General features: G+C 54.9%; 1 protein-coding gene across 1 annotated transcript in view; it reads right to left on the bottom strand.

Moving 5' to 3' along the window:
- Window positions 1-20,486, bottom strand: part of NEURL1 (neuralized E3 ubiquitin protein ligase 1) — a 33,528-nt gene extending 13,042 nt beyond the window's left edge. The window contains exons 1-3 of the mRNA XM_045878756.3: window positions 20,344-20,486; window positions 7,206-7,447; window positions 6,520-6,841 (exon numbers count right to left, since the gene is read on the bottom strand). Of these exons, the coding sequence (XP_045734712.1) occupies window positions 6,520-6,841; window positions 7,206-7,447; window positions 20,344-20,377 (598 nt within the window). The 5' untranslated portion in view covers window positions 20,378-20,486. The remainder of the gene's footprint in view (window positions 1-6,519; window positions 6,842-7,205; window positions 7,448-20,343) is intronic.
- Between the last annotated feature and the right edge of the window lie 5,942 nt (window positions 20,487-26,428).

The following is a 26,428-nucleotide window of genomic DNA, read 5'->3' as shown; positions in this document are numbered from 1 at the left end:
TTATGTCCAGATAACAGATGGGGTGCTCGGGGCACAGAGAGGCTGGAAGGCTTGCTCACAGCTAGTGAGTGGCCATGTCAAGTCTTGATTCAATCAGGTCTCCTGCTTCTGAAATGAGGGCTTTGTCCCCCATGCTGCAAGGCCCCAGCTCCTCTGCTCCCCCCTCCGCCCTGGGCCCCCCAGGTCTCTCCAAGCTCCTCAAAACTGTATCTTGGGCCAAAGAGATAGTAGGTGGAAATTTCAAAACTGCCATCTCTGGATATTAGAAACAGTCTAATATTGCCAATCGTATATGATTGTACTTTTCATATATTCATTCTGGTTAAAACAACAACAACAAACAAACAACCAGAGTGCGCTGCGAACAACAGAACCAGACGAAGCCCTCAGGAGCCTTCAGGGAACTATGAGGCAGGCAGACTCACCGCTGAATCGGGATGCTGGGCAACCCCCCTTCCGTAGCCAACACTGCTGGGGCTCTGGTGGCCTGTCTGTGCCCAACATGTGCCACTGATCCCTGACACCCTGAGCTCTCATGAGCTCCACCATGGAAGATGTAAGACGGCCAACTCCCCACCCCTGGGAGGTACCCAGACTTAGCAGGGGGGCCAGGGGGACTCATATTTAGAGAAGCTAGGAAGTATTATAGCCCACGTTCCTGGGCCCAAGGCCCAGTTCTCCCAAGCTGTGTGACCTTGGGCAAGTTATCAGACCTCTTGGAGCCTCTGTTTCCATATCTGCAAAATGGGTACAATAATAACTTTCTTTATAATATATATAAAGCGTTTATGCTGTCTTCTTAAAAGAGCAGGACAGTACATGATGCAGAACTGCTGGCACCACCTAGACCTCCACGTGCCTCGGGTGGTCAGGAGCAGGAAGGGTCATAGGAACAGGGGAGGTCAGGGAAGGCTTCCTTGTGGAGGGGAGGGCTTGGTGTTGAGCCCTGATGTGATTAGCAGAATTGGGGGGTGAGCAGAAAGAAGTGCCAGGAAGAGTCTCTGAAGCAGGAGGAACAACAAAATTTTGCTTTTATCGAGAAGAAACGAAAACTATCAAAGAGGAAGAAATCGCCAGCAGCATCCTCAGCTCTTTCCCCCATCCCCAGAGCTTCACTCAGCTGCCTTAAACTAACATTTGCCTCAGAGCCCCTGGCAGCCACAGCTGAAGGTAAATATTGGTTTTGCCTGGGAAACGGAAGCCCCAGATGGCAGTGTGGTCCTCTGCCGGCCAGCCCGGTTCACGCTCCTCGGGCCACCGAGCCGAGGCACACCCTGAATGGGAGACTGACGCAGGGCCTTATCTCCAGAGAGGGCCCAGGCTCCTCACTGCAGGGAAGTCAGGCTGGCCCACCAGCCCACAAACCAGCCCAGCAGCAGCCTGCCCCTCCAAAAGTCACCCTTACTGAGGGTCTCTCGACATCTCCCTCCTCAGTAGGCGGCTCTATTACCAGGACTTGGGAACCTGTGCCTAGGATAGGATGAAGCAGAAGGCCATGAGCCCTTGGGAGCCCACCCTCAGTGGTCCCCTAATGCCCTCCTGAGCTCAGCCACTACCATTTTGACGTGGGCATGTCTTCTCACACTGACCTTATGTCCAGATGGGCCTGGGAGATATGAATTCCAGGCCCAGCTCGGCTTCTGACTAGCTGGGAGAATTTGGGCAAGCCCCCTCCCACCTCTGGGCCACATCTTCTCCTTTTGAAAGACTTGATAGCACAGAAGCTGCCAGAATCTTTCTGCTGTCATGGCCCTCTCCCCTGTGATGCATGCACATACGCCCACCTGTGCACGCCCCCTTCTCCCCAAGTCACCTACCACCTCTTCACTTTGCTCCCTCCCCTGAAGGTTCTGTTCCCTGACGGCTGATTCCCCACCTCTGTGCCTATGCACACCCCTCCTGTCCGGCCTAAACCGCTCCAGCCCCGACCAGTCTCTTCATTTCACCTTGTTTGGTTCTTGACTCGAAACTCATCTCCTACAGAAAGTCCTGGATTGCTCCCCAGCTGTACCACCCCTGACACGGTTTTACTCTTCAGCCACATTTCCCTGCAGAACTGGATTTAGGTCACCTCAGAGCAGTTAGATGGTGTGTCCCCCAAAATAAACACTCTTCAAGGAGAGGGGCTGGATTTTCAAATCTTGTGCCGCCCCTGCCCCCGCCCTGCACAGTACCCAGGCTGTGGTGGGCATACAGGGGTATCAGGAGACCCTGTAAGTGAAGTCCTGGTTCACCAGCTTTCTGCCAGGACCCACACAGCTGCTCTTCCCGAGCCAACATTTCTGAGAGGAGCAGGGAGACCTTGAAAAACTGGGATAGGACCTTATCTCTCCAAGTATTAATCACCCCATAAAACTTGTGTTTATTTGGTTGCTGGCAGGTCCCTCTTCCTGGAGGTAGGAAGCTGTTATTCTTGGAAATACCAGCCCAGGCCTGGGCCAGGGCACCCCGAGGCAAGAGGTGATCTCCCAAACTCCAGCATATCAGGGAGCCTGGAAAGCATGAAGCAGGCCTGCAGGGGCCATGGTGTGGACCCCAGGGGGCCTGGCTTATGTTAGGGCAGTGGGGGGTGCGACAGAGCACCCGTCTGGAGTTGTCACTCAGTCCCTGCCTGCGCTCTATCAGGAGAGACCGTCAATCTGTCCATGGCCTGACTTGCATATCTGCTAGGTGCCAGGTACCCCAGGATATCTCTGATCTGAAGAGCAGATATGGGCCAGGCAGGGTTTGGAGAGTTTTGGCCATAGGTCCCAGAGACAGGCAGGAAAGGAGGGGGCAGGTCTAGCAGGAAGTCCCTATAGATGAGACACTGGTTTGGGAGGTAATCACCAAAGGAAAGAAAGCCCGTCTTCAGAGCTGCCAAGGCAGAGAGCGACCTCTCAGGGAATGGAGAAACTCAAAACTGGCTGAGGAGGGAGCACAAGGAAAGCCAGAGGCACTGAGGGATCCGGGCCACGGCGGTGGAGGGTTGAGGGGGTTAGGCAGTGAGGAGGACAGGGAAGGGGACTGACCCTGAGACGGGGCAGCAGGCGGATCCCAGAGGGGAGGCCCGAATGAGGGTGTAGAGCAGCGTGCCTACCTCCAAAGATATCTTAGATGGATCTCTTTTGTTTTTACACAAAAAAGAAATCCCTTTCAGAAGAACAAAACAAAGAGATATTTTAATCTCCTAATTGAATTCAGGGGCCATCATCAGTGTTTGAAAATGCCCAGGGATTATGGTGATTTACAGCTCGGACAGGAATCTGCTGGGGCCTCGGCCTTATCCGAAGTACCAAGAGGAGCCTGCTGGGAGATCCAGATGCAACTGAAAATACTGCCTGAAAACCCATTTATAGTCCAAGAGGGGTAATAGGGCCAGGCCCAGTGAGACCACCTGGGCTGTGCCCCAAGGTGGGACCTGTCAGATCACTCTCCAGGCCACTCTCTAGGCCCTGGAGGTTTGGAAGCCCCATCTCACCTAGCATGTCCCCTTTACTACCCCCTTCCCAGCCCTTCCTGGAACTTCTGGACCCAGCCTAAGCCCCCTTCTCCAAGAAGCCTTCCTGGCTCCAACCTCCCTCACTGACCTCAGCCTCCTCTGACTTACTGCCTCCCTCCATACTAAACCTGCTGGAGGTTTACTGGGGAAGGTACTGCTTTTGGCATCAGAACATCCAGTTCAAATCCCAGCCCCACCACATCCCTACCTGGGCAAGCCAAGCCTTCCGTGGGTCTCAATTTTCTTCTTGACAAATGGGGATGAAAAACACTCTGTCCAGGGCCAGCTGCTGAGGTTAAATGACATAGCTGGATGGAAACCATCTCGGCAGATGGAAAGGATCCTATGACTACAGCACTAAACAATTTACTGTCTTCTCTTGGGTTATGCTCTGATTGTGTCTGGAGTGCTTGCTTTGTCTCCCTAATTTCCCAGTGAGGCTGGGCTATCTGTGAGCGAGGCTGGGTCTACCTCACTCCCCACCACTTTCCTTCATCTAACAAGTTACCCGCCCTTCCCACCACTCTCCCCTACCGAGCTCCCAAATAAGCCTTGGTGTCCTCCACACACCAGACACAGGTTCTACTCTGGAGAGACATCCAGCGGGGTAAGACACGGTTTCACCCTCAAAGCCTTTCCCCGTCTTGTGCAAGACCTATGGATGGACCAAAAAGCTCAGCCAATGCCTCATTGCTGAGAGAAGCCCAGGCACCATGTGGTGGGACACAAGAAAGAGAGAAAAGAACTCAGCTCCAAAAGGCTTCAGGGAGGAGGTGGCTCTTGAGCTGGGCCTTAATGCCGGAGTGGGATTTTTGACCTTTGGGGACTGTAGGAAAAGGCATTCTTTGCTAGGAAAGGGGAAAGCAGGAATGCTGTCCCTACTTCCTTTACCCCCGTCCCAACAAGCCTATAACTTTTTTTAAGAGCTGAGATACTTCTGTCTCCTGCCACGTGGCCCAGCCCTGGGCGAAGTCACAGTATTCACGACCTCTTTACAGAAGAAAAGCCTGAGGCTCAGACAGAAGTGTCCAGGCTGGAGCATAGACTCAGGCTCTGGAACTCCAGTGCCTGGAAGTGTGAGGCCCTAAGGATATCAGAGCAGCTAAAGGTGTTCACTCGAACCTTAGGTTAAGCTTCACCCTCTCCAGGATGGGTAGGGAAGACTGACGGTAGTTGAGGACCTACTGTGTGTTGCCTGCTTCACATAACTCGGCTCTTTAAGCCTCCAAAAGAACCCTGAGGGGCGCCTGGGTGGCTCAGTCATTAAGCATCTGCCTTCGGCTCAGGTCATGATCCCAGGGTCCTGGGATCGAGCCCCGCGTCAGGCTCTCTGCTCCTCAGGAAGCCTGCTTCTCCCTCTGCCACTCCCCCTGCTTGTGTTCCCTCTCTGTGTCTCTCTCTGTCAAATAAATAAAATCTTAAAAAAAAAACCAAACCCTGAAACAGTTATTTATTATTACCTACCCCTTTTCACAGATAAGGAAACTGAGGCCCCACAGCTATTACAGGGTGAGGCCAGGAGCCCACCTGGGGCATAACCACTGCCCTTTCTGCCTCCAGGAGGTAAGAGGCCCCATGGGAGCACCCATTTCACAGAGCGAAAGGAAAGCAGATCCTTCTCAGGCAGCCTGGGCTCCCTTCTTCACTCAATAAGACTTGGAAGAGCCTGCTTTCAGGCTCTTAACTTGTCCACGTGAATTCAGAAACACTTGTATTGAGTTGAAAAACTGAAAGTTCCCAAACTGTTAATTAATAAAAATAGCCTCCTGATGTTTGGAAGTCAACAGAAAGGCTTCTGACAATTACTCATTTGTTTTTACTTTCACTGTCTTTTTTACTCAAATGAAGGTATTTTGAAAAGAGCTTCACTGTTTCTTGACTCTGAAGCCAGAGAGGAACAAAAGAAAAAAAAAAGGGTTTTCCACAGCCTCATGGCGTTTTTCTCCGTGGGGAGAAGGGGGCAGGGATGGGAGCTGGGAAGAGCAAGCTCAGGCCGGACATTGACTGTGCTGGGTGCTTTACTTACAGCCTCTTGAATTTCCCTTCATCTTCCCACCAACCCATTTCATAGATGGGAAAGCTGAGGCTTCTACAGGCTCTGCCTGGAGATACAACCACTTTGCCTGTGAGCTGATGTGTACCCAGAGTCTGTGTATGCGCACGCACACACATGTCAGCACGTGCACAAGTGAGCAAGCTGACAGTGATCCTAGACTGGGAGTCAGGTGACCTGGATTCTAGTCCCAACTCAGCCACCAAGTCCGTGTGTGACCCTAGGAAGCCTGAGACTCTCCAAGGCCCCTTCCAGCCCTGGCACTTTAGAGTCACATGTGCCCTCGCCAGGAAGCACGGCACCTTAGCACCCCAGGCTGCCTTCTGATGCCCCTCCTTGCCTCCCACAGCAGGGATGCCCTCTCACTCCCCTGAAGCCGACCTACTCACACTGGGCACCCAGGAGCGGCCAGAAAAGTCTTAGCCACCCTAGTGCCTTCTGCTCTCTCCCCTGACCCCTTTCACTACATCCCTGCAAGAAGCATTAGGATGGGGTTGGGCCTCCTGGGGGGCTGCCAAGCCCGGGGGCCAGGGGCTCACTTGTGACTGAGTGCTAGCCCCCCCGCCAACTCACCTGCTGCGCCTCCTGGGGCCAATGACTCAACCTCCCTGAGCTTGAGTCTCGCCTCCACGAGCCCCACTAACAGAGTCAGCCTCCCAGGGTTGCTATGAGAACAGCAGTAAAGAAGGGCCTGGCCCGTGGTAAGTGCTCACTAAACTGTGGTGTCAATGATTAATGTTCATTTCTTCCTGGAGGTGGAGGGTCTTTGAAGCTGCTTGAAGGCAGGAACCCCACCCCGGAGCCCCTTGTCCCAGCTGTGGGCGCGAAGGATGGGTGCGCTCTGCAGGGCACACGAAGGCTCCCAGAGCTGTCCCCGTGCCCACTTGGCCCTGGGGCCCCGCCAGTGGGGGAGGGGCCCCCGTGCCTGATGGACTGGAGCTGCGTCAGACCCCAGCACCCGGAGGCACAGGGAGCGGGCACTCACCAAGCAGCTGCACGCCCCGCGTGAGGCCGTAGACGTCCACCAGGGCCCAGAGCGGGTCGGCCGTGCGGACCCCATTGAAGAAGAGCATGGCAGCCGAGTCGTTGATGCGATAGAACACACGGCCCTTCTTGTCCACCCAGAAAGCGATGATGTTGCCCTCGTTGGCAAACTCCTCGGGCAGTGCCTTGGCCCAGAAGCCGCTCTGGGACACCAGGTCGGGGCAGGCGTACTTGGGCAGCGAGTCAGGGTGGATGCGGGACGGGTCCTTGCTTGTGAAGCCCAGCCGCAGCGCCCCGCTCCAGCAGCACTGCTTCTTGGTGATCTGGATGGGAAAGAGAGCCTCAGAGGGCACTGTCCGGCCGGCAGGCAGGGAGGGAGTGCGTCCTTCCCAGCAGACCGCCACCCCCCTCCCCGCAGACTCCCCTGGGGAGTCACACCGCCCAGCTGGCCTCCTTTCTCTCCTCTGGGAGCCTTCCCACCGTCCGGTGACAGCTCTTCGTGGTCCCCATGGCCACACCCTTCCCCCATCCCTTCTTTGTCCCACAGGAGGAAGAGGGCAGAGCACGAGGAGGGGTGAGGAAGGGCAGAAGTGGCAGCACAAGAGAAGGGCAGGGTGCCGTAAGGGCCGGAACAGAGGGCAGTGCTGAGCCCTGGGGATGCGCAGAGAGCAGCGAGAGAGACCCCACCTTCAGCCTGACTTGCTCGTAGATGAGGACTGGGCGGTTGCTGAAGGTGATGGCATTGCAGAAGCTGGCCTGCCTCTTGACGGCCTTGTGGCTGAGGTCCATGAGGATCTGGGAGCCCTTGGTGTGCGGATGGAAGAGCAGCGGCGTGGCCGGGGGCCCCCCGCCAGGCAGCACCGGAGGGCAGTGCTTCTGCTTTTGGTGGCATCGGTGAGAGGTGACAGGGAAGGGGCCGCCGATGGAGTCTGCGAAGGAACGAGCTGTGAGGTCAGAGTGTGGCAGAGAGCCCTGGAGCGGCAGAGGGCTGGGCGCGGCGCAAGGCCCAGGACGTCCACCACCATCACAACTGGCCCCCATCTCTCGCCGTGCCCCCCTTCACCACCTATCACCGTGTAGCATCCATCACCATTGGCACTGGTCCCCCACCTGTCACCTCCCACCACGGACTACAGCTGCGGCCACTCACCAGTATTTCCCACCATCTACCCTCCACCGCCCACCTTTGTGATAAGTCAGCATTTACTGCCCACACCCACCGCCATGCCCTGCCACTCACCACCACCATCATTTATTTTATTCAACAAATATTCATGATGCATCTACTGAATACCAAGCCCTGCCCTAGGCACTGGACATAGAGGCATGAAGCATACATGGATCCGTTCTCAAGAAGACAACAGTCCAGGAAAGGAGAGGACATACCCAGGAATCACAACAAAAATGGCAGACAGTGATTAGTGCCGAAAGGACGGGACAGCAGGTCCCTTTTCAGGAAGGCCTCCTGGAGGAGGGGAGAAGGAGGAGAGGGCATGGGAGCTGGACTGACAAGGCTGAGCTGCCATGAACTGGTGACCTTGGAGCTGCCCTTGGAGACCAGCAGGGCGGGTGGGGCAGCCTCTGCAGCTTCAGCCCCAGGAGCACGGCCACAGCTTCCCTCCTTCAGGGCCACCCCCTTCTACCTCAGGCCGCCTTCCTGCTTTGCACCACCCATGCCCACATCTTGCACACAGGTGGGCCTCCGCACCCGGGCTTCCTAACGGAACTTGGATCTGCCTCAGGAGCCTCTGGCCAGGGAGGCATGCTTCTTTCTTCTGCAGATAGCTCTACCATACCCCCAAATAGGACAGAGTACAGGACAGGGTGTGGTCCGGGGGAAGGCACGTTACAAGTATGTGGGGTTGGTGTCCAGGAGACAGGGCAGAGAGAGGAAAGAACATGGCCAAGGTGTCAGGTGGTTTGTGTGTCTGTCACTCATCAGCTGTGTGACCTTAGGGAAGTCACTTCCCTGCTTCAGCACAATGGGTAGCTGGAGCCCTAAGACATGTCTCAGCAGCCCTGGTAGTGTTAATGCAGTCTTGGCAGCTGGGGACAAGGAGAGATGCTCATTTCCTCCCCAAGATCTGTGTCCTGTCCATCAGGAAGGGCAGCCCCAGCCCTGTGCCATCAACTTGAGGAAAGAGAGACATGGAGGATGGGGAAGATGGGGTTGGGGAAGTAGAAAACCATAGAACATGACAGAGGCCTTCTGGAATGTGTCAAAAGTTTGGTTCCTCCAAGGTAGTGACTTAATAATGCAGAAAGCACAATCAGCATCAGGCCTGCTCAGAGGTCTTCCACTCCCTAAAGAGGAGGAGAGTTTTCCAGGAAGGAGAGGAAGACAGGAAGGGAGGAGAAATGGAGAGAGGAATGTCCTGAGCTAGGAAGACCCAGACTTTAGTCCAGGCCATGTTTGCATCACTTTGCATCACTTTGCATCTTTGCTTCCTTCTTCCCAAAGGGCCCCAGACACCAGTGTCCATGGTCCATGGCCAGCCAGATATCCTGTGTGTGGGAGGCGGGGTTGGAACAGGAGGAGCTCCCCTTGCTCTCACTAAGGAGAAAAGACTGGAATCACAGAACAGTACTCAAGGCCTTTAAAGCCACCAAGCAACGAAGGCTGGAATTGCTCAGAGGAGACTCAGTCAGTCTGGGAAGGATACCTGGAAGAGGCTGAGTGGTCCCTGGATAGTGCAGAGCAGGAGAGGTCATTCCAGGGAAGGGAATGGTTGGGGTGAAGGGCAAAGGGTGGCCAAAGGGAACCTACAGGTGCCCTGCCTGGGAGAGGTGCTCTTTGGGATCAGGCCAGCCTCAGGCACAGCTTGACTGCTGGTTTCAAAAAATATCTGCTGGGTAAATGGATTAGAGATTGTGGTACGGCTATACAGTGGAATATTACTAATCAGTAAACAAGGAATGAACTACTGATATGAGTGGCAACATGGATGAATTTCAAAATAATTATGCTGAGTGAAATAAGCCAGTTTTTAAAAAATAAGCAAACGTAATCCATGGAGTAACTGCAGGGCCTCTGTTCCTTTCAACCCCCCCTCCCACCTACACCCTGTTCCATTTGTCCAGGTCTAGGAAATGCACACTAAGGGCCAGTGATAACAAGTAGATTGGAGGTCACCTGGGGATGGTGGGGGAGAGAGGGAGGGATTGCCAAGGGGCACAAGGGAATGTTTGGGATGATGGGTATGTTCACCATCTGGATCGTGGTGACAATTTCATGGGTGTATACATATGTAAAAACCCACCCAATTGTACACTCTGAACACACGTGGTTGAGTGTATGTCAATACACCTCTTAAAAGCAGTTTTTTAAACCTGCGGAGCCCAGCAGCTGATTACAGCCTCTCCCATGGGGCTCTTCCCCAACCTCCACTCGGAATCCCTGGACCAACCGCAGGACCTCAGCTTCCTTCAAAATGCTTCCTCTCCTTCCCACCCATCCTGGGTGGGGTCCTAGGGTCCTGCATTAAGACCCAGAAAACACCGGCTCTGGGCAAATATGGTGGAGACACCCAGGGGCCGAGACCCAGGCCCTGGCAGGACCATTCCCCCAGGCCTCCCTTCCACAGGCAAGGGTAGCACAGGCCCAGCCACCTGGCTGACAGCAAAACAGATGGAGAAGGAAGGTTAGGGAAACCCTGGACCCGGGGGACACAACGGACACCCAGACACGTGGCCTCAAAAAGGCACATTCATCGGCACACGCAGACACCTACGGGCACGTGAAGGTCCTCCAGACCCTAGGAGACAGAGACTTAGGCCTTCCCTCATCCCTTGGGTGAGGAATCACACATGTACACACGTACCGTGCACACACACATACTCACGTCCACGGGGATGAACGGAACAGCACGCGTAAGACACACGCCCAGCACATATGGGCCACACACATCTAATAGTAACGGCAGCCACTTCTCAAATGCCGCTGCAGGCCGCGCCCCGAACAGGGGGTTGACGTACACTCACTGCTTTCAGCCTCACCGCAGAGTCTAAGAGGGAGGGAGGGGCATCACCAGCCCGGACGACTGGTGGAGGAGCCGAGCCACGGAGACACTGAGTGGCTTGCCCACGGTCACCCGGCCGGCACAGAGAGGCCCCAGCAGTCGAACGCGGGCTTAGCCATGACGCGTCGATAGCCAAGACAGCACGGCCTTGGTGTGCTGGACACACTCTCCTAAATGCACATTAGAATAGACTCGCGACTGGTAAATCCGCGAGCCATGTAAAACCATTTCGACTGGCACACTGGGGGCGACTCGGCATTCTGCCACACCGCTTTCACGATACCTGAGTGTGGGCCACCAACACACTCAGCACAAACCATGCTGCCCACACTGCCCTCCTCCTCCGACACGGCCGGGTATGGAGTGTGGTGCGTGCACGCGAGGCATCCCCCTCTGCGATCTCAGTGAACGAGCTATGGCGTAACGAGGGGGAACCTCAAAACCATGCTGAGTGAGAGAAGCCAGCCTCAAAGCCTACCTACGCTATGATGCCATTTGTAGGACTTTCTGGAACAGGCAAAAACTACAGAGCTCGAAAGCTCAGTGGGAACTGGAGTCTGGGGAAGAGGAGGACAGGGGGGCACAAAGGGAGCTTTTATGGTGATGGAAATGTTCCTTATCTTAACTGCAGCAGTGCTCCCACAACTTACACATTTGTCAGGACGCCCCAAACTGTACACTTAAAAAAGATGAGCTTTATTGTCTACAAACAATACCTCCAAAGCAACAACAACGGCTCACAAATCAGGTCTCCACCAAGATGGAGGAAAGCGAGGCTGGAATCTCTGACCACCACAGCCCCCATCAACCCACGGCCGGCAGTGCCCACGAGGTGGACCATTTAACAGGAGACCCCGAAGCCGGGTTGGGCTTGCCACTCTCAGCCTCAAGCTTCTGAAGCGGGCGTGAGGGGAGCGTTTTGGCAGCTACAGAGCACCTTCACTGACTCCTGGACCTGCAAAATCTCGTGCCTGCCTCCTCCTGCCCACAGTGTGGCTCCCGAGGCTGTCCCCGGAGCTGTCCTCGGCCCCTTCTCTCTGCACTCAGCTCTGAGTAATCAACGCCCACCGAGCCACCTCTGTGGAGATGATGTAAAAACCCTCTCTGGCCTGTTGGGTATCTCGAGTGACCATGGTCACCTGCCTCTTGGCAGGCCCCCAGCTCAGCTCCTGACCCTAGCCCACCAAACCCCCATGCTCCCAGGCCCCAGTGGAATCATTGAGCACCCCACATCCAACCAGCCAATCCCACCTAAGAAATAAGCCTGCCTGGGCTCTGTCCGCTCCCGTCCTCCTGGCCTCCACCCAAGGCCCTGGCCTGGCCTCCACACTTCTCCTTAAACAAGGGCCAGGGCCACCACTTAAAGCCACGAAGGCCCTCCCTGCCTGCCTCCAGGGGGCGCCATTCACACAGACTACAAGAGGAACGGTGCCCTCTGAGGCATCCAACATGGTGGTCCTCAACAGGATGATTGCCACCTCCCCAACCCCTGCTGTCCTTGCCCACCATCTTCCTGCTCCACCTCGGCTTGCATTATGGTCTGGGGGGAGGGAGGAGAGAAAGCAGAATGAGAATTAACCTGAGCACAGCTCTGATATCAAGGGCCAGAGGGGTGGCTGGGGGCAAAGTTTCTTCCCTACACCATCCAAAAGGGCTCTCTCCCTGCACTTCAACAGACACTTTGACCCTTAAGGTCTCCATTCCATGGATGAGTTACGATTCAGACTGGTTAACCAACTTGCTTGAACTCACACAGCAATCAAGTGGCAGAGCTGGGACTTGAACCCTCATCTTCCAACTGCTACCCTACTCAGCATTTAATACTAGAGCCCATTTTCCCCATGAGTCCAAGATGGCAGGCGTAGTGGGGAAAGGCTGCGTGGAGGAGGCTCTGGCCAGTCCCAGCTGGGCCAATAGCCACGGCAAAGGGCCTCAGGACGCTGGGACGCTACTCCCTCAGCAGCCAGTGGTCCTGGATGGAGCCCAAGTCTCCCCATCCGGCTTCCAGCAGAGCTCTCGGGGAGGCCTCCTTTAGTGACAGGTTTGCAAGCTTCTCGGGAGCCACAGTGGGGGCACCCCCCCCTCAGGCGAGGCTGCTGCTGACACAATGGAAACTCCCCCACAGAGCCCATTCCTCCTGGGCATTTATGAGGTGCCAGACACCAGCCTGGCCAGCCCTCCAGGTGACCCTCAGCTAGCTCTGGACCACATTCCTGCCTCTCAGTGGGGTCCCAGGGGGAGATGCCGAGACACAATGCAGCCTCCAGAGTGACCTCCCCACTGCCCCAGCCAAGCTCTGCCCCAGAACCATCCTGGCAGAGCCCTGAATGCCCAGGCTGGACTGAGCTGGGCTGCCAAGGAGAGACAGGAAGAGATAATACTAGTGACAATGACCAAACTGTATGTGACTTAACAGGCGGGGTCTTCATTCTGTCCCCAGAGCCACTAGGACACAGGTCGTCAGAAGTGTAGTTACCCAGCCAGAGTAAAGAGCCCTGATCTGAACTCTGTTACTAACTGTGAGACGTCTGGAGCCTCGCTTTTCTCACCTGTAAAATGGGGGTCAGGGCAGACCTTCTTCATGGGATTCTTGTCAGGATTAAATGAGATGATGTATGTAAAACTAATCCAGTAAGTGGTTGCTATAATAATGATGATTATTATAATTGTTATTATTATATACAACAGCTAATAATTACATTAATAATTAAGAATAATTAGCTTATTAATACTTATTCTATAACAATAATAATTATTCATGCTACTGACATCGATCTGTGTTCTCGTACCTCCACACCTCTGCTCAAGCTATTCGCCCCTCCCCGCCACATAGCTTCTTTCCCTGCCCCACTTCCCACCTCCACCTCTCCGAGTCCCACCCATCTTTCAACACGGAACCTCACTGTGTTCAGGATCGCCTTGCTCTGAGTCTGTGACCCCGACCCCCAGTGCTGCCATGCTTGTCTGTATCTCCTATGAGGAGGGATTTCTCACTTTCTGGACAATGGGCGTCGAGGGGGCAAAGAGCATGAGCCCTGGAGTCAGGAGGCCCTAGGTTCAAATTCTGGCCATGCCACAGACTTGCTGTGTGACTTCGGGCAAGTCACTTCACCTCTCTGGACCTTGATTTCTTTCTCTGTAAAACAGGGTCATCTTAGCTGCCCTGCCCACCTCTCCCGGTTGTGTGAGGACCCAGGGAGTTCATAGATATGAAAGAATTTTGCAAACTTGAACACCTGATCCCAACATAAGGTCTTATTTTTTCTTATAAAAGCAATAAACACCACTGTAGGAAATGACCAGCTCTTTTCGGCCCAGTGGGAAGCCAGACACTCCGGTTTTATCTTATCCCAAACACCCTAATCCTGGATTGCCAAGGTAGTCCTGATTTAGACTAGCTTACATGCATGCATGGAACAGGACTCTCTCGGGAGTAAATACTATGGGAGCCAGTCTGAAGGGTGGGAAAGCAGGTAGGGAGGGGGTTTCAGTGAGAGAGATGATAGTAAAGGGAGGGGGTTTCAGTGAGAGAGATGATAGTAAAACAGGGCACATGTGACCTTCTTTGGGGTCCTTAAAGGGGCCCACTTCCCTCATGTGCCTCTTACCTCCAGGCTTGGTCCAAGCTCACTTCTCTGCTGGGAACCCTTCTGTCTTTCCCACCTATGTACCTGCCTTTCACTCATCCTTCAGACCTTGATTTTAAAGCCCGCTTTCTCCCAGAAGTCTCTCTGGCCGCAGACCAGCTTCAGGGCCCTGCTGTGGACCCCCAGGGACTCCACCCATACACCCCTAACAGAGCCTCCAGCATCCAAGCAGCCTCTCTCAACTCTGGTTCCTCCACAGAATTCAGTGCAAAGGCCCTGTGCTACCCACTGTACGCAGTGCACTGATCTGTCTTCTCCACGCCCAGAATGGTTGAGAAGAGAGTCAATGGGACCATTTTCTGTGCTCTGTGGTACAGCTTTCTGGGGAGGAAAGGCTGCAGGGTTATTCGTGTCTTTCTCCCTGATGGACCCTGAGCCTCCCGGGGGCAGAAACACTTGTCTTTTTTACTGCTGTTTCCCCAGTGCCTAGCTCAGGGGCACAGAGCAGGTGCTCAATATGAGTTGTTGAATGAACTGCCACTGTTCGATTCCTCAGTCCACTGACCAACTGGCAAGTGTCCAGGGAGTACCCACTCTGTGCCTTGCCCTTTCTGGTGCCCTGTGGAGAAATCAGAGAAAGAGGGAACTAAAAGGACAGCTTCCTTCATTGCCCAGCGCCAGGATCCCACCCACACCGCGTGCCTAAGAACCTGTTCCCCACTTGCCTGCAGGAAAAAGGAGAAAAGGAAGGTCGTGACAGTTGATCCTTTCTTTGGTATCAAATACTGCATCAGATGTCCTTCACATGTGACCTCACCTCACCCTCCCAGTCCCTGCAAGGCAGGTGTCTGGAGGAAGCAGCCTCCAAGATGGCCCCAATGATTCCCACTTCCCCCCTCCTGGCAGTCATCCCCTGTTGCAACCTTGTCCCTTTGCATAGGGAGTAGACCTAGCAGCTAGCTATGGATGAATGGAATACAGCTAAAGTAATGGGATGTCATGCCCAAGACTGGGTATCAAAAACCTTCAGCCTCCACCTTGGTTACTTTCTCTTGCCTCTCTTGGGTTTCTGTCTCTGGGGGGAAGCCAGCTGCCATGTTGTGAGGGAACCATGTGCAGAAGCCCATGTGGCAAGGGACCAAGGACTGCCAACAACCACATGAGTAAGCTTGGATATGGATCCCCCTCCAGACAACCCTTCAGATGAGACCACAGCCCCAGCCAACAACTTGACTGTAACTTCCCAAGAGACATTAAGCAGGAGGTACCTAGCTAAACTGTGTCAAGATTCCTGACCCACAGAAACTGAGATAATGGAATGTTTGTTGTTTTAAACCACTAACATTTGGGGTAACTTGCTATACAACAATAGTTGTGCTTTGCAACAATACAGTATGTTAGTCCCACTTTATAGATGAGGAAACAGAGACTCTGAGAGATAATAACTTGCCCAAGGTCACATAGCTGGCAAGTGGCAGCCCTGGGTTCTGAATTCAGGTAACACACTGTCCAGCCACCCTCAGTGAGCCCCACCTCGCTGGCCAGCCTGCTAGGTCCACTCTCAGCTACATGAATCCTACAGTCCACCCTAGTTGGGTTCTCCATGCCCACTGCAGTCCCCACATATATCCACCTTTGTGATTCATGGTTAGGGGCCATGTTAGGGCTCCCATCGCCCCTAGGGTCCTGGCTATGCATACAGCAGGCCTTGCTGCTCCATGGAAGACTGAACGACTCTATGATGATGAGCTGGGTGAAGGAGGATGGTGGGTAGTGGGCAAGATCGGCACCTTCATGACCAAGTTAATCTCCACACCTTGAGCCTCCTGCTCTCACTCACTCTGTGACATCCCAATCTCTGACATTTCCAACAGCCAGATGTGCATACAGCTGTGCCTCCCCACAGCCTCACTGCTGGGAGAGGACCAGCCCTCCTCTTCCCCCTCCCAGGTCCTACCCCAAGATTCCAGAAAGGGATTCCAGGTGATAACTATTCTGGGTTCAGCTCTGGGCCCCTGTCTTCCCAGCACCTCCCCAAAGTCCCCAGGCCAGGCCTGAGAGACTGCAGAGTGGAGGGGAGCATGGCTCAGTCACATAAATCCATACACCACACAGACCATCACCCTTAGCTTCCCTTACACAGATCCATGCCCATGCATGTATACATGTGTGCACACACACAACCAGAGAGTGTGCCTGATGGTGGACACAAGACCCATCAGGGCTGGAGGAGGCAGAGATACTCTTGGTCCCTAGAGGCGGCCAGGTGCACGTGTGTGTACATACTCATGAACATACAGGAGGAGCCTCCACGGAAACCTTCATAGAAGCACACACATCCGTTTTACAGGGTGTTTACTATGCACAAGGTCTACTTAATACCCATGAGCTTACTTAATCCTTTCTACCATCCTTCAGGGTAAACCTTACCATCCCCAATGTACAGAAGAGGACAATGTACAGATGAAGGAACTGACCCAAAGTCACACAGCCAGTGGATCTGGATTCAAACTCTCACCAAGAACACCTGCCCCACCACCCCCTCCTCTCTAGCCTTGCCTGGCTTCACTGCCCAGCTCAGGTATCACATCCTCCAAAGCTGTCCCTGACAGCTCCATCCCACCTTCCCCCAGGCCATCTGCAGCTCCAATTGCCACATGGCCCAGCCACCCAGGGCCTCTACCCCTCCACTCCTCCCTCTTACTCAAGGACCAAGAATCCACTGGGTGCCCACTGCGGGGCCAGGCACAGAGCTGGGTTAAGAGAATAAGACGGATCAAGCTAAGCCACCATACCTGCAAGCTCACCTTGGCCTAAGCCTCCAGACCTGCCGTCAGGAGACAGGCAGCACCCTCTGTGCTAATCCCAGGTCTCATAAGGCCATGGGACGCCCTTTCCCCCCCTGCCTGTTACAGAACCTGAGAAGGAGAAGTGGGGAGCCAGCTGCAGAAGGGGCAAGGCCTGACTTCCCACCTGAGCCACCAGCTCCATGACCTCAGCCAACCATTTCCCCTTCCCGGCCACAAAATCCCCCTCTGTGAAAGGACAGAACTGAGGACCAACTCTCAAGTCTCTGCACCCCAGCATCTAGGGTGTGTTGGTCCAGAGATCAAGCTGGGGGTGCCACCTATATCTAAGTGAATATGTGTGTGCCATCTGCAGGTCAATCCCTCAGCCCTGGGCCTATCCTTGCCGGTGGGGGAGCACTGAAGGAGGTAAAGGAGGAAGGCAAAGAAAGAAGAGGGGAGGGCCGGGGAGGGGAGGCCTCTCAGTGTAGCTGCTGCCTCCTTCTGCGCTCTCCACCCCCACCCTCCCCGCCCCACCATCCTGCCCTCAAGACTGGGAGCAGCTCTGGAAATCTGCCCGATGAAAGATATCAAGCATGTAACTGCCAAAACCATTTTCCAAATGGGAATTAATTTCTCCCATGGGTCTCCTGCCAAGCTGGTCCCAGAGGAACCTGACTCCTCACCACCAGCCCTAACACACACACACACACACACACACACACACACACACACCTCATGCAGAAACACTGACATCTATCTACAGAATAACAAGGACACGCCCCACACACAAAGTAACACAAACGTGGCTGCTCACACACAGAAACGCAGGCATAACACGAAATCCCTTAAATATTAGACAGACAGACACATCCCATGCTACACATCACATGGTACACACACACAGAGGCCCAAACACAGGTACACCGTCTGCAGATGGCAGAAACACCAATAGCCAAAACATGCCCACAAACACCCCGCTAGAAACCACCCGTATACACACCAACAGTCTGGGGTCACTCTCTGTCACATCCCTCTCATCTCTGTCACCCAGCAATCCAAAACCTTCCGTGCGCACCAAACCCAAATCCCAAGGCCCCCAGCGAAATCACAATCGGGAACTCTGTAAGCATTCTCATGGAGTCAGCCTGTGGGCTGAGAGCACCACCAGGAAGGAGCGATACCCTTGTAGCCTCCCACTTCCCCTCACACACACCCCGGAAAGACGCAAAACCAGAGCCACTGAGGCAGCCAGGGCATGGGTGTGGGCATGAGCAGCCGTGGGTGTGGGGAGGACACGTGAGGACGGGCACACAGAGGTTCCAGCTAAGGGGCTATGTGACCCAGGCAAAGACAGCTTCTCCACAACCCCCAACTCCCCTCTCCTACTCGCCTTGATGGTAGGTTGAGGCAGGGGCTAGGGCCAGCTTGGCAGGAGGCCCAGCCTATGGAGGGTGGTCCCGGCTGAGGGCGGGGCAGGGAAGGAGGGCAAAGCAGATGAGGCATTTGATTAGCGTTCACCAATGTCCACGCAGCACCAATGTCCCTGCCAGTGTCCGTGCCCAGCTCCTAGAGTTCTCGGCCCACCCCAAATATCATGCTGTCCCAGGCAGGAGGAGGGAATATGACCCTGGCCTCAGAATGCTTTTCCAAGCCCTTGTGGTTCTCCCCATGTTCAGTCCTTATTCACATCCCCCCAAGTAATCCTCACGATAGTCCTATGAGGAGGGCACTCCATCAGCCCCATTAACAGACGAGAAAACCAAAGCTCAGGACGACACTTGCCCTCACTAGAAGACGTGTCTATGGACCCTGGAGCAGGAGCTCTTGCAGGCCACGTGCTGTCTCGGGTGGTCGCAGGGTCCTCACTCCCCTTGGAAGCCCGTGCTCCAGACCAGCTGGAGGATCATGTGCTGCATCCTGGGCCTGTTCCGAGGGCCTCTCTGTCCTTCCCAGGCCACAGGCTTCACTAAGTCTGCTTCCAGTGGAAAATGCCAGTCTGCTCCAGACCCTCTGCCAACAGGCCCTGCTGGGGCCAGTGGGCCCTGATAGGAGCCCCCGCCCCATGGACACGCAGGGCCAGGCCCAGGTCAGCCCAGTCCAAGTCTCGGGCCAAGTCCCAGGCCACTGTTCAGCTCCGGATTATGTGTCTTCCAGGAGCTTCCATCTGTCACTTAGCCCTCCAGGCCCAGGACAAAATTTATTTCCTTTTAAGAGAGCCAATGATTTGCTCTTCCCATGTCTCCTTTCCTGCCTTTTTCTTTTTTAATTAGAAATCACTCTCTCAAAGTCCAGAGCCTGGAAGGGAGAAGCCACCTGGTCACCAGTCCCCGCCACAGCTTCCCAATTGCTCCTGCCACTGCCCTCCCTCCTTCCTGGGCCTCGCCCAGGTTCTTTAGTGCCCACTGGACTCAGCAGATGGAGGCTGCCCCATCTCCTAATGCCCTGTCTGAGTGGGGAGCAGGGGACCCAGGGAAGTGTGGCAGGGACTACTCAAGGTCAGCCCACACTGCTCAGCCGGTTTGTACAGAAAGCCCAGCTTCTGGGGCCCAGCGATGACAAAACAAGTCCCTGGGAAGTCTTTCCCTTCTGGGTCTGGTGCCACATCGGCCATGTTACTCCCAAGACCACGGCACCTGAGCCGGGCAGATGGAGGGGCCAGGAGCCCGGGCAGGCAGCAGCTCTGCAAGTAGGGAGCCAATTCAGTGCTCCTCCCTTCCACCCCTTCACCTGCCTGCCCAGCGGTCTGTCTGACCGTGGACGTAAATCCCAGGGGTCAGAATTTTACTGGCCTCCCCCATGGAGCGCACGCTTTGAGAACCAAAGTCAGGCAACGTGGGGGGTTGTCCCTTGCACATCTGGATGTTGAGGCATAAGCAGACACAGGTACACACCCACAGACACCTCGAATGCACCTTTGTGAGCACAGACACACACACACGCACGCACTCATGCACACAAGTGTGTGCCCACACATCTCTCCACATCTCCATCATGGAACACGGCGCTGACCTCCGTGGCCTGCATTCCAGGACCTACAAACAGGTCCCCCCAGCTGTCTAACTATGGTTGCCTCGGTTCTAGGAGAGGGGGATATGGACACCCAGGACCTCACAACCCATGTGGGGGCTGGTCAGCACCCGGGGAATGTAAGAGGACAACAAGACTTTGTGGGGAGACTTGGCTGCCTGACCTCTGCTGGCTACCAGGGAAAGCCCACTTTTTCCTGCTTTCCCCAGCCCCCCTTGCTTTCCCCCACCCCAGTGCCAACCACCCAGAAACAACCCCTCCCGTGACCCCAGAGTCCACCAAGGAGTAGACAGGGGGATGATCATGCCCTCGCCCGAGGGCCTCCCGCCTCCGGGCCCCAGCCTCCCCAGGTGGTCCCCAGGCTGGGAATGGGCAGACCCCCTGGCATCAGCTGGGGCCTTACCGTGGAGGGTGCTCCGGGTGATCTGTCCCCCCATCGCTGGCAGCGGGCAGCACGGCCACCTTCGTTCGGCCGGCTGGTCTCCTCACCAAGCCACCCTAGCCGCCAGCTCCCCTCCTCCTGCCCCTCCTCCTCCCCCGCGGCCGGCAGCCGGCATGGCAGGGCCGAGCCCGCCCCTCCCACGTCCCCACCAGCTCCCTCCCGCACACCACACGGCTGCCTGCCCGCGAGGCCGGCCACACACACACACACACATGCACACGCACACACACGCGCGTGCGCGTGCACACACACGCACTCACGCACACGCAAGCACACCCCTCTGGCCCTGCCCGCCGCCTCCGGCTCCCACCCACTCCCAGAGCCTCCCCCACCGGCCCCCACTGGTACAGGCAATGGGATCTGTCATGTTTATTTACATAAGGAGGAGGAGACTGGAGGCTTCCTGAAATAGCCGAGCTGCAGAAAGCACTGGAGATGCCCCAGCCAGAGCAGACACACGCACGCACGCACACACACATGCACGCACACGCACGCACGCACATGCACACACACACATGCACATGTACACACATGCTCATTCCCCATCACACACCTCTTCACAGACACCCGCATGCACACAACCTCATTGTTCCCCCAGGCTTACTGCCATCCACATGCCATGAGGCACCTACTACATGCAGACCTTGGACAAAGACAATGAGGGCCCCATGGTGAGCAAAACACACACTGTCCGATCCTCAAGGGGCTTACAATCTGGCTAGGGGAGCTTACCAACAAGCAGCTAACATGGCTTCTATCTTCTTCCAGGCTCTATTGCAAATGCTCCAGGAGTATTAACCCCTTCGGTCCTCACCGGCTGAATGAAGAGGTCAGTAGTACTGTTTTTATCAATGAGTATCATTGTTATTATTATCTCACGGATGAGGAAAGTGAGACAAAGAGAGGTTATCAACCTAGAAAGTGGCAGGGCTGGGAAGCAAACCCAGGGATCCAGGTTTTTACCCGCCCCCCCAGCACAGCACCCCTTTAATCGTAACATATACAAGCACACGCCAACATATAGAGACCTCACCACCTGTCTGTGCCATGTCACATGTATGTGCACAACACAGGCTCTCATGAGCCTTCGCCATTACGCACACGTCCCCACCCACTGCCCACCAGACTCTGTACGTCAGGCACTGCGTGCACTCTCACTGGATTCCAGACGGCAGAGGCCACTGTTAGGTCGATTTTACAGGAAAGTAAGTTGAGGTCCTGAAAGGCTCAGGAAATTGCCTGAGGTGACCCACCAGGTCGGAGGAAGAGCCAGGACTCATGCCTCGGTCTGTGAGATAATCTCCCAGTTCGTCACACTTTTGCAGGCTCTCCACAGGACAGGGGTCTCTCCCAGGCCCTGGCCCAGGCCCCAGCCCCTGTCCTCAGGGTCAAGGATCTGGGCTCCCAGGGAGAGATCTGGGTGGGGAGGGAAGGCCAGTGGGTAGAGGCGTGGGGGCTGGGGAAAGAGCTATGGCAAAGGCTGGGGCTGCCCTGTATCAGATGGGACTCCGAGGCCTCAGCACTAGGAGGGGCTATGCTGGGCTCTGAGCCTTCACCTCGGCACCCTGCTGTTACCACCCCTGAGTAGGTCCGGGGGAGGGTCATCCAGGCCTGATCTGGGGTCATCAGCCAGAGGGCAAGGCAGGCCCTGGGTGAAAGTGGCCACAGACCCAGCACGCTAATCCTCCTACTAGACCAGAGGCATGGCTGAGTCTTCTCCCTGAAATAAGAGGTGACCCCCAATCCACACAAGACTGCCCCCTTCTACAGGCACATTGTGCTCGTGGCTGTGCATAGCCCCATGTGCATGCACCCGCATGTTCCGGGGCACACACACCCAGTTCCTCTGGGGAAGGAAGCTAAGTCAAAGTCTAACAGAGAGGAGATAACCCAAACTCCTTTTGTGGGACAAATAATCATAATAATAGCAAACACGGGACTGACTGTGTGTCAGGCAGTTCTAAGCACATTACATACATTAACTTGTTCAATCCTATGACAATCCTAAGGGATAAGTTGCATTTTTATGCCCATTTTACAGATGAGGAAACCAAAGCAAAAAGAGGCTGCTCTGGAGGCTGTTCTTGCAGCAGCAGAGTCCACCCCCCTCATCCTGCCTGCCTCCTAATGCTCCTGCCTGGGCCCTTCCCAACTAACCCCTTTCACATGCCCCCCCTCCAATCTTCCCACTCCCTGAGCACTGGGAACACCTCTTCCGAGAAGCCTCCCTGGGACGCTGGGTGCAGGGTGAGTCCCCCTTCTTGGAGCTCGTCTCTCCTCTGAGCCCAAGGTATGCCTCTCCCAACCCCGCATCTTACTCTGCCCTGCCAGAGACGGCTATGCCTAGCTGTGGCCTTGTCTGCCTGCCCTGGGGGCATCTCAACAGTTCAACTTGACCAACATTTATGAGCACCTACTATGTGTCAGACACTAAGTTGGGTATGCAAGGGTGATCAATAGTAGACAGGCCCTGGCTCTCAAGAACTTACAGTCCAGAGGGAAACATATTTATCAAGTAGTCTCACTAAGGAACATATCATCACAATCCTAGAAAAGTGTGCTGAATGAAAGGAGCAGGGTTCTCGGGGAGGCTCAGGGCAGGCTTTCCTGAAAAGCAAAAAGGTGAAGGATAAGTAGGTATGTCCATGTGCTGTGGAGGAAGCTTTGAAGAGAGAGAGAGAGCTCCAGAGAGTGAGCACAACACGTGCAAAGGCCCTGTGGCTGGAGGAAGCCCACACATTCAAGAAACAGGGTCGGTACGCCTGGAGCAGGGACCGCAGCAGGAGCCAGGGGAAATTTTTCAGTGGCAAGCCAAGGTGGTCAAAGGACACCCCAGGAGGGCCTTGAAGAGCAGGATGAAGAATCTGGTCCTTTTTCTGAGAACAGGAGGGAACCTCTGAGAGGGCTCAGCAGAGAGGCAACAAGACCAGACCTGCATTTCTAAAAGGTCATTCTGCCATCTGGTGTGGAGAATGCACAGAGGAAGAAAAGGTGCCAAGGGGAAAAGCAGCAGGGTGAGCATGGGAGGGCTTGGACCCGACTTGCCCTCACTCCCCTCCAACCTAGCATCGGGCTTGCACAGAGAAGGTGCTCAGGGAAGATTTCCCGAATGGAACTGAGTTCATGTAATTTTCTGGAAGCAGGACTGGAGGGTCAGTAACAGTCACGAATGGGGACAGAGTGAAACCTCAGCTGACCAGAAATTCTTCAGGTGGGCCGTGGTCCTCACTCTGGCCACTCCCAGTGGACTGGGAGGTGCTTGAGTGCCCCCAGCCTTCACAGCACCACGGTCTGAAGGGGTTTCCTGGCAGACCTGGGCCCTGTTCCCTACAATCCACTTCCCCAGTTTAAATAGGAAGTGGCAGCATCCTGGGTCTGAGGGTCCCCCTACCGCCACCCAAGAGCGGTGGCCAGGCCAGCCAGCGCTGTACCCTTCTCTGTTTCATTCATTGGGGCATCACATAAGATTTCATTTGGCCAAAGGATTCTGTTTCTAAATGGGTGAAAGAACCACTGACCTACGTGATTCGTTCACTCATCAAGCATTCGCAGAGTGCCCACTATGAACCCACTGGTGAGCAAGACCCAACTGGCTCCCTTCAGAAGCCAAGCAGAAGCCAGGCTGGGATCAAGGAATGGAGTTCCTCTGGTTCTGACTGAATCATTTCAGTGTTCTGTTCTCTGGCCGGAAAGGACCTGAAAGGGGACATGAAGGGATGGAAAGGATGTGAACGGGAATGGAGAAGCTATAAGCAAATCTACAGCAGAGGCTACAAATGCTACCATTTATTGAACGCTTCCTGTGTGCCAGGTACCATGATAAGTATCTCACACACATAATTCTACCTATTCCCTACAACATCCCTGTGGGATTAGAGTCATGCCCATCTTGCAGGCTATAAAACTGAGCTCAGAGAGGCTACGTGAAAGGCAAGACAAGCTGGGGCTCAAACCCAGACCAGCCTGAGTCAAAACTCAGGCTCTACCCAGAAAAGGTCAAAGGGCACCTCCTCCTACCTGGAAAAGAGAAGACAAGCGAACAATGGACCTTCTCCTTAAGGAATTCTCTTGGGAGGCAGGGCCTAGGAGATTTCCAATGGACAGAGGGTGACATCCCAGGGTGGAGCTTAAATGAAGGTGGGGAGACTGGACTGGCATAAGACTGGACTTCCGGTCTGCTAGCAGGAGAGACCATCCTGGAAATCTTGCAGAAAGTAGACCCGCCCATGACCTGCATGGGGGCTGCAAAGCCTCAGAGCCCACAGGCAGAAGGCAGAGCTGGATGTACCCTGAAGGAGCAATTTGGTGTGGCAGAAACCCTGCCAATCTTCAGAAAGAACCTCCTCCCTTTCTGCTAGCCTCCTGCTGCATCCATCTCTGGCTGCAGGGAACTTCCATCCCCTTGGCTCTCTGAACCCATTCAGCTCCCGAGACCCTCCATCTCCTTGTCTTCTGATTCCTTTCTGCCTGCTCCTCTTCCCTCTTGGGCGCCATCTTGGTCTCCATCCCACCTTTCTCCTCACCAAGTCCTTCCTCATTCATGTCCCCCAAGGCCCAGCACCCACATCCCCAGGTGAACCTGCCCGCTCAGAACTTAAAGTCGAGGGCAGACCTAGCAAATGCTGAACCAAACATGGAACAAAGTCACTGGACAGTAGAAACCATCACAATCATTGACTCCAAGATCCCTGAAGGGAAGGAGCCTCAAGAAAGCTCTGGGTCCAGCCTTCAGGAAGGCCAAGAAGTAATGTGCCCATTTTATAGGTGTAGCAAATGAGGCCTCATAAGTTGTCGACTTTCCAACGGTCACACAGTGGGTAGAGAATAAGGAGGACTTAAACTCAGGTTTAATGTCTTCTGTTACTTAATATGACATACCGGTCAGAACATCCAAAGGCAGGGGAGACAAGACTGGACAAGGAGAGGGGTAACTTCTCTTTATGAGGCAGGGACAGAAGGGGCTCAAGCCCGGAGAGGTCCATAAAGAGAGGTCAGAAGGGGGAGGCGGCCCTGCTGGGGAGGAACTGGGAGGCAGTTCCTGGTTGCTATAGTATCTTTGTCGTCAAGAACAAGGGATAATTTGATCGAGCTGATGAGTCACCTGGCATTTGAGGCATAAGGCCAACTTACCAGGGCCAACCTCCCGACCCTATTAGACTAGGCCTGGTGCTAGAGAATGGGGAGCAGGGAGCCCCACCCTAAAGCTTCCTCCCATGCCCCGAATCAGGACGAGAGTGCGAGAGAGAGCAGTGTGCATGGAGACGAGGATAAAAACACAGGGACGCAGACAGAGAGCACGAGCCGTGTGCTGCCGAGAAACCAGAGCCAGGGAATCTATAGGACGTCCTCTGGGGCTGGGACAGGTGCCCCAGCAGTGACAGCTGCCAGCCGCCCAGGATGATGGGAACACAACAGGTGCAGAGGCGGGGGCGGAAACTGAAAGGGAATCTGAGAAAACAGCCTGGAGTTGGCCACCCCTCCCAGACCCTGGGCCCAGGGCCAAACAGCCCTTTCTCAGACCCTCTGAGACACAAACACACCTACGCCAGCTTCCCAGGGCCAGCCTGGCCAGCCTGAACTGGACAGAGGGGTCACCGTCCATGCCAGACAGACAGGACAGAACAAGGAAGAAACCAGGTTTCAAATCCCAGGACAGAGTGTGCCACACGGAGCCCACCCCCACAGAGCCCCTACCGGGAAGCAAACATTTGCCTCTGATAAGATTTATGTCACCGGCCAGGGAGGGTGGATGGATGGGCCCACCCCACCCTTGTGCAGGTTGGAAGCTGAGACAGGCAGGCTCTCCCACCACATGACTGAGCAAGCTACTGAGCTTCTCGGAGGCCCCGTGCTTGGCTCAACCAGTACTAGTAACCCTAGTGCTGTTGATGTTGTTGTTCAGAGACCCAGAGAGCTCAGGAATACAGGTAGTACCTAGAGGGGCTAAGGTTGCTGCCCCAGCCTGAGAGAGGAGAGACGCAGGATGCAGGGTATGAGTACAGCGCTAAGTATAAATGTTACGTCAAGGAAAAGAAAGAGACAGGCT

This window comes from Mirounga angustirostris, unplaced genomic scaffold (genome assembly GCF_029215605.1).
Source record: "Mirounga angustirostris isolate CCGP_5_RB_7025 unplaced genomic scaffold, mMirAng1.0.hap1 SCAF_6, whole genome shotgun sequence".
Lineage (NCBI taxonomy): Eukaryota > Metazoa > Chordata > Mammalia > Carnivora > Phocidae > Mirounga > Mirounga angustirostris.
This window is presented reverse-complemented; position numbering and strand designations above follow the sequence as displayed.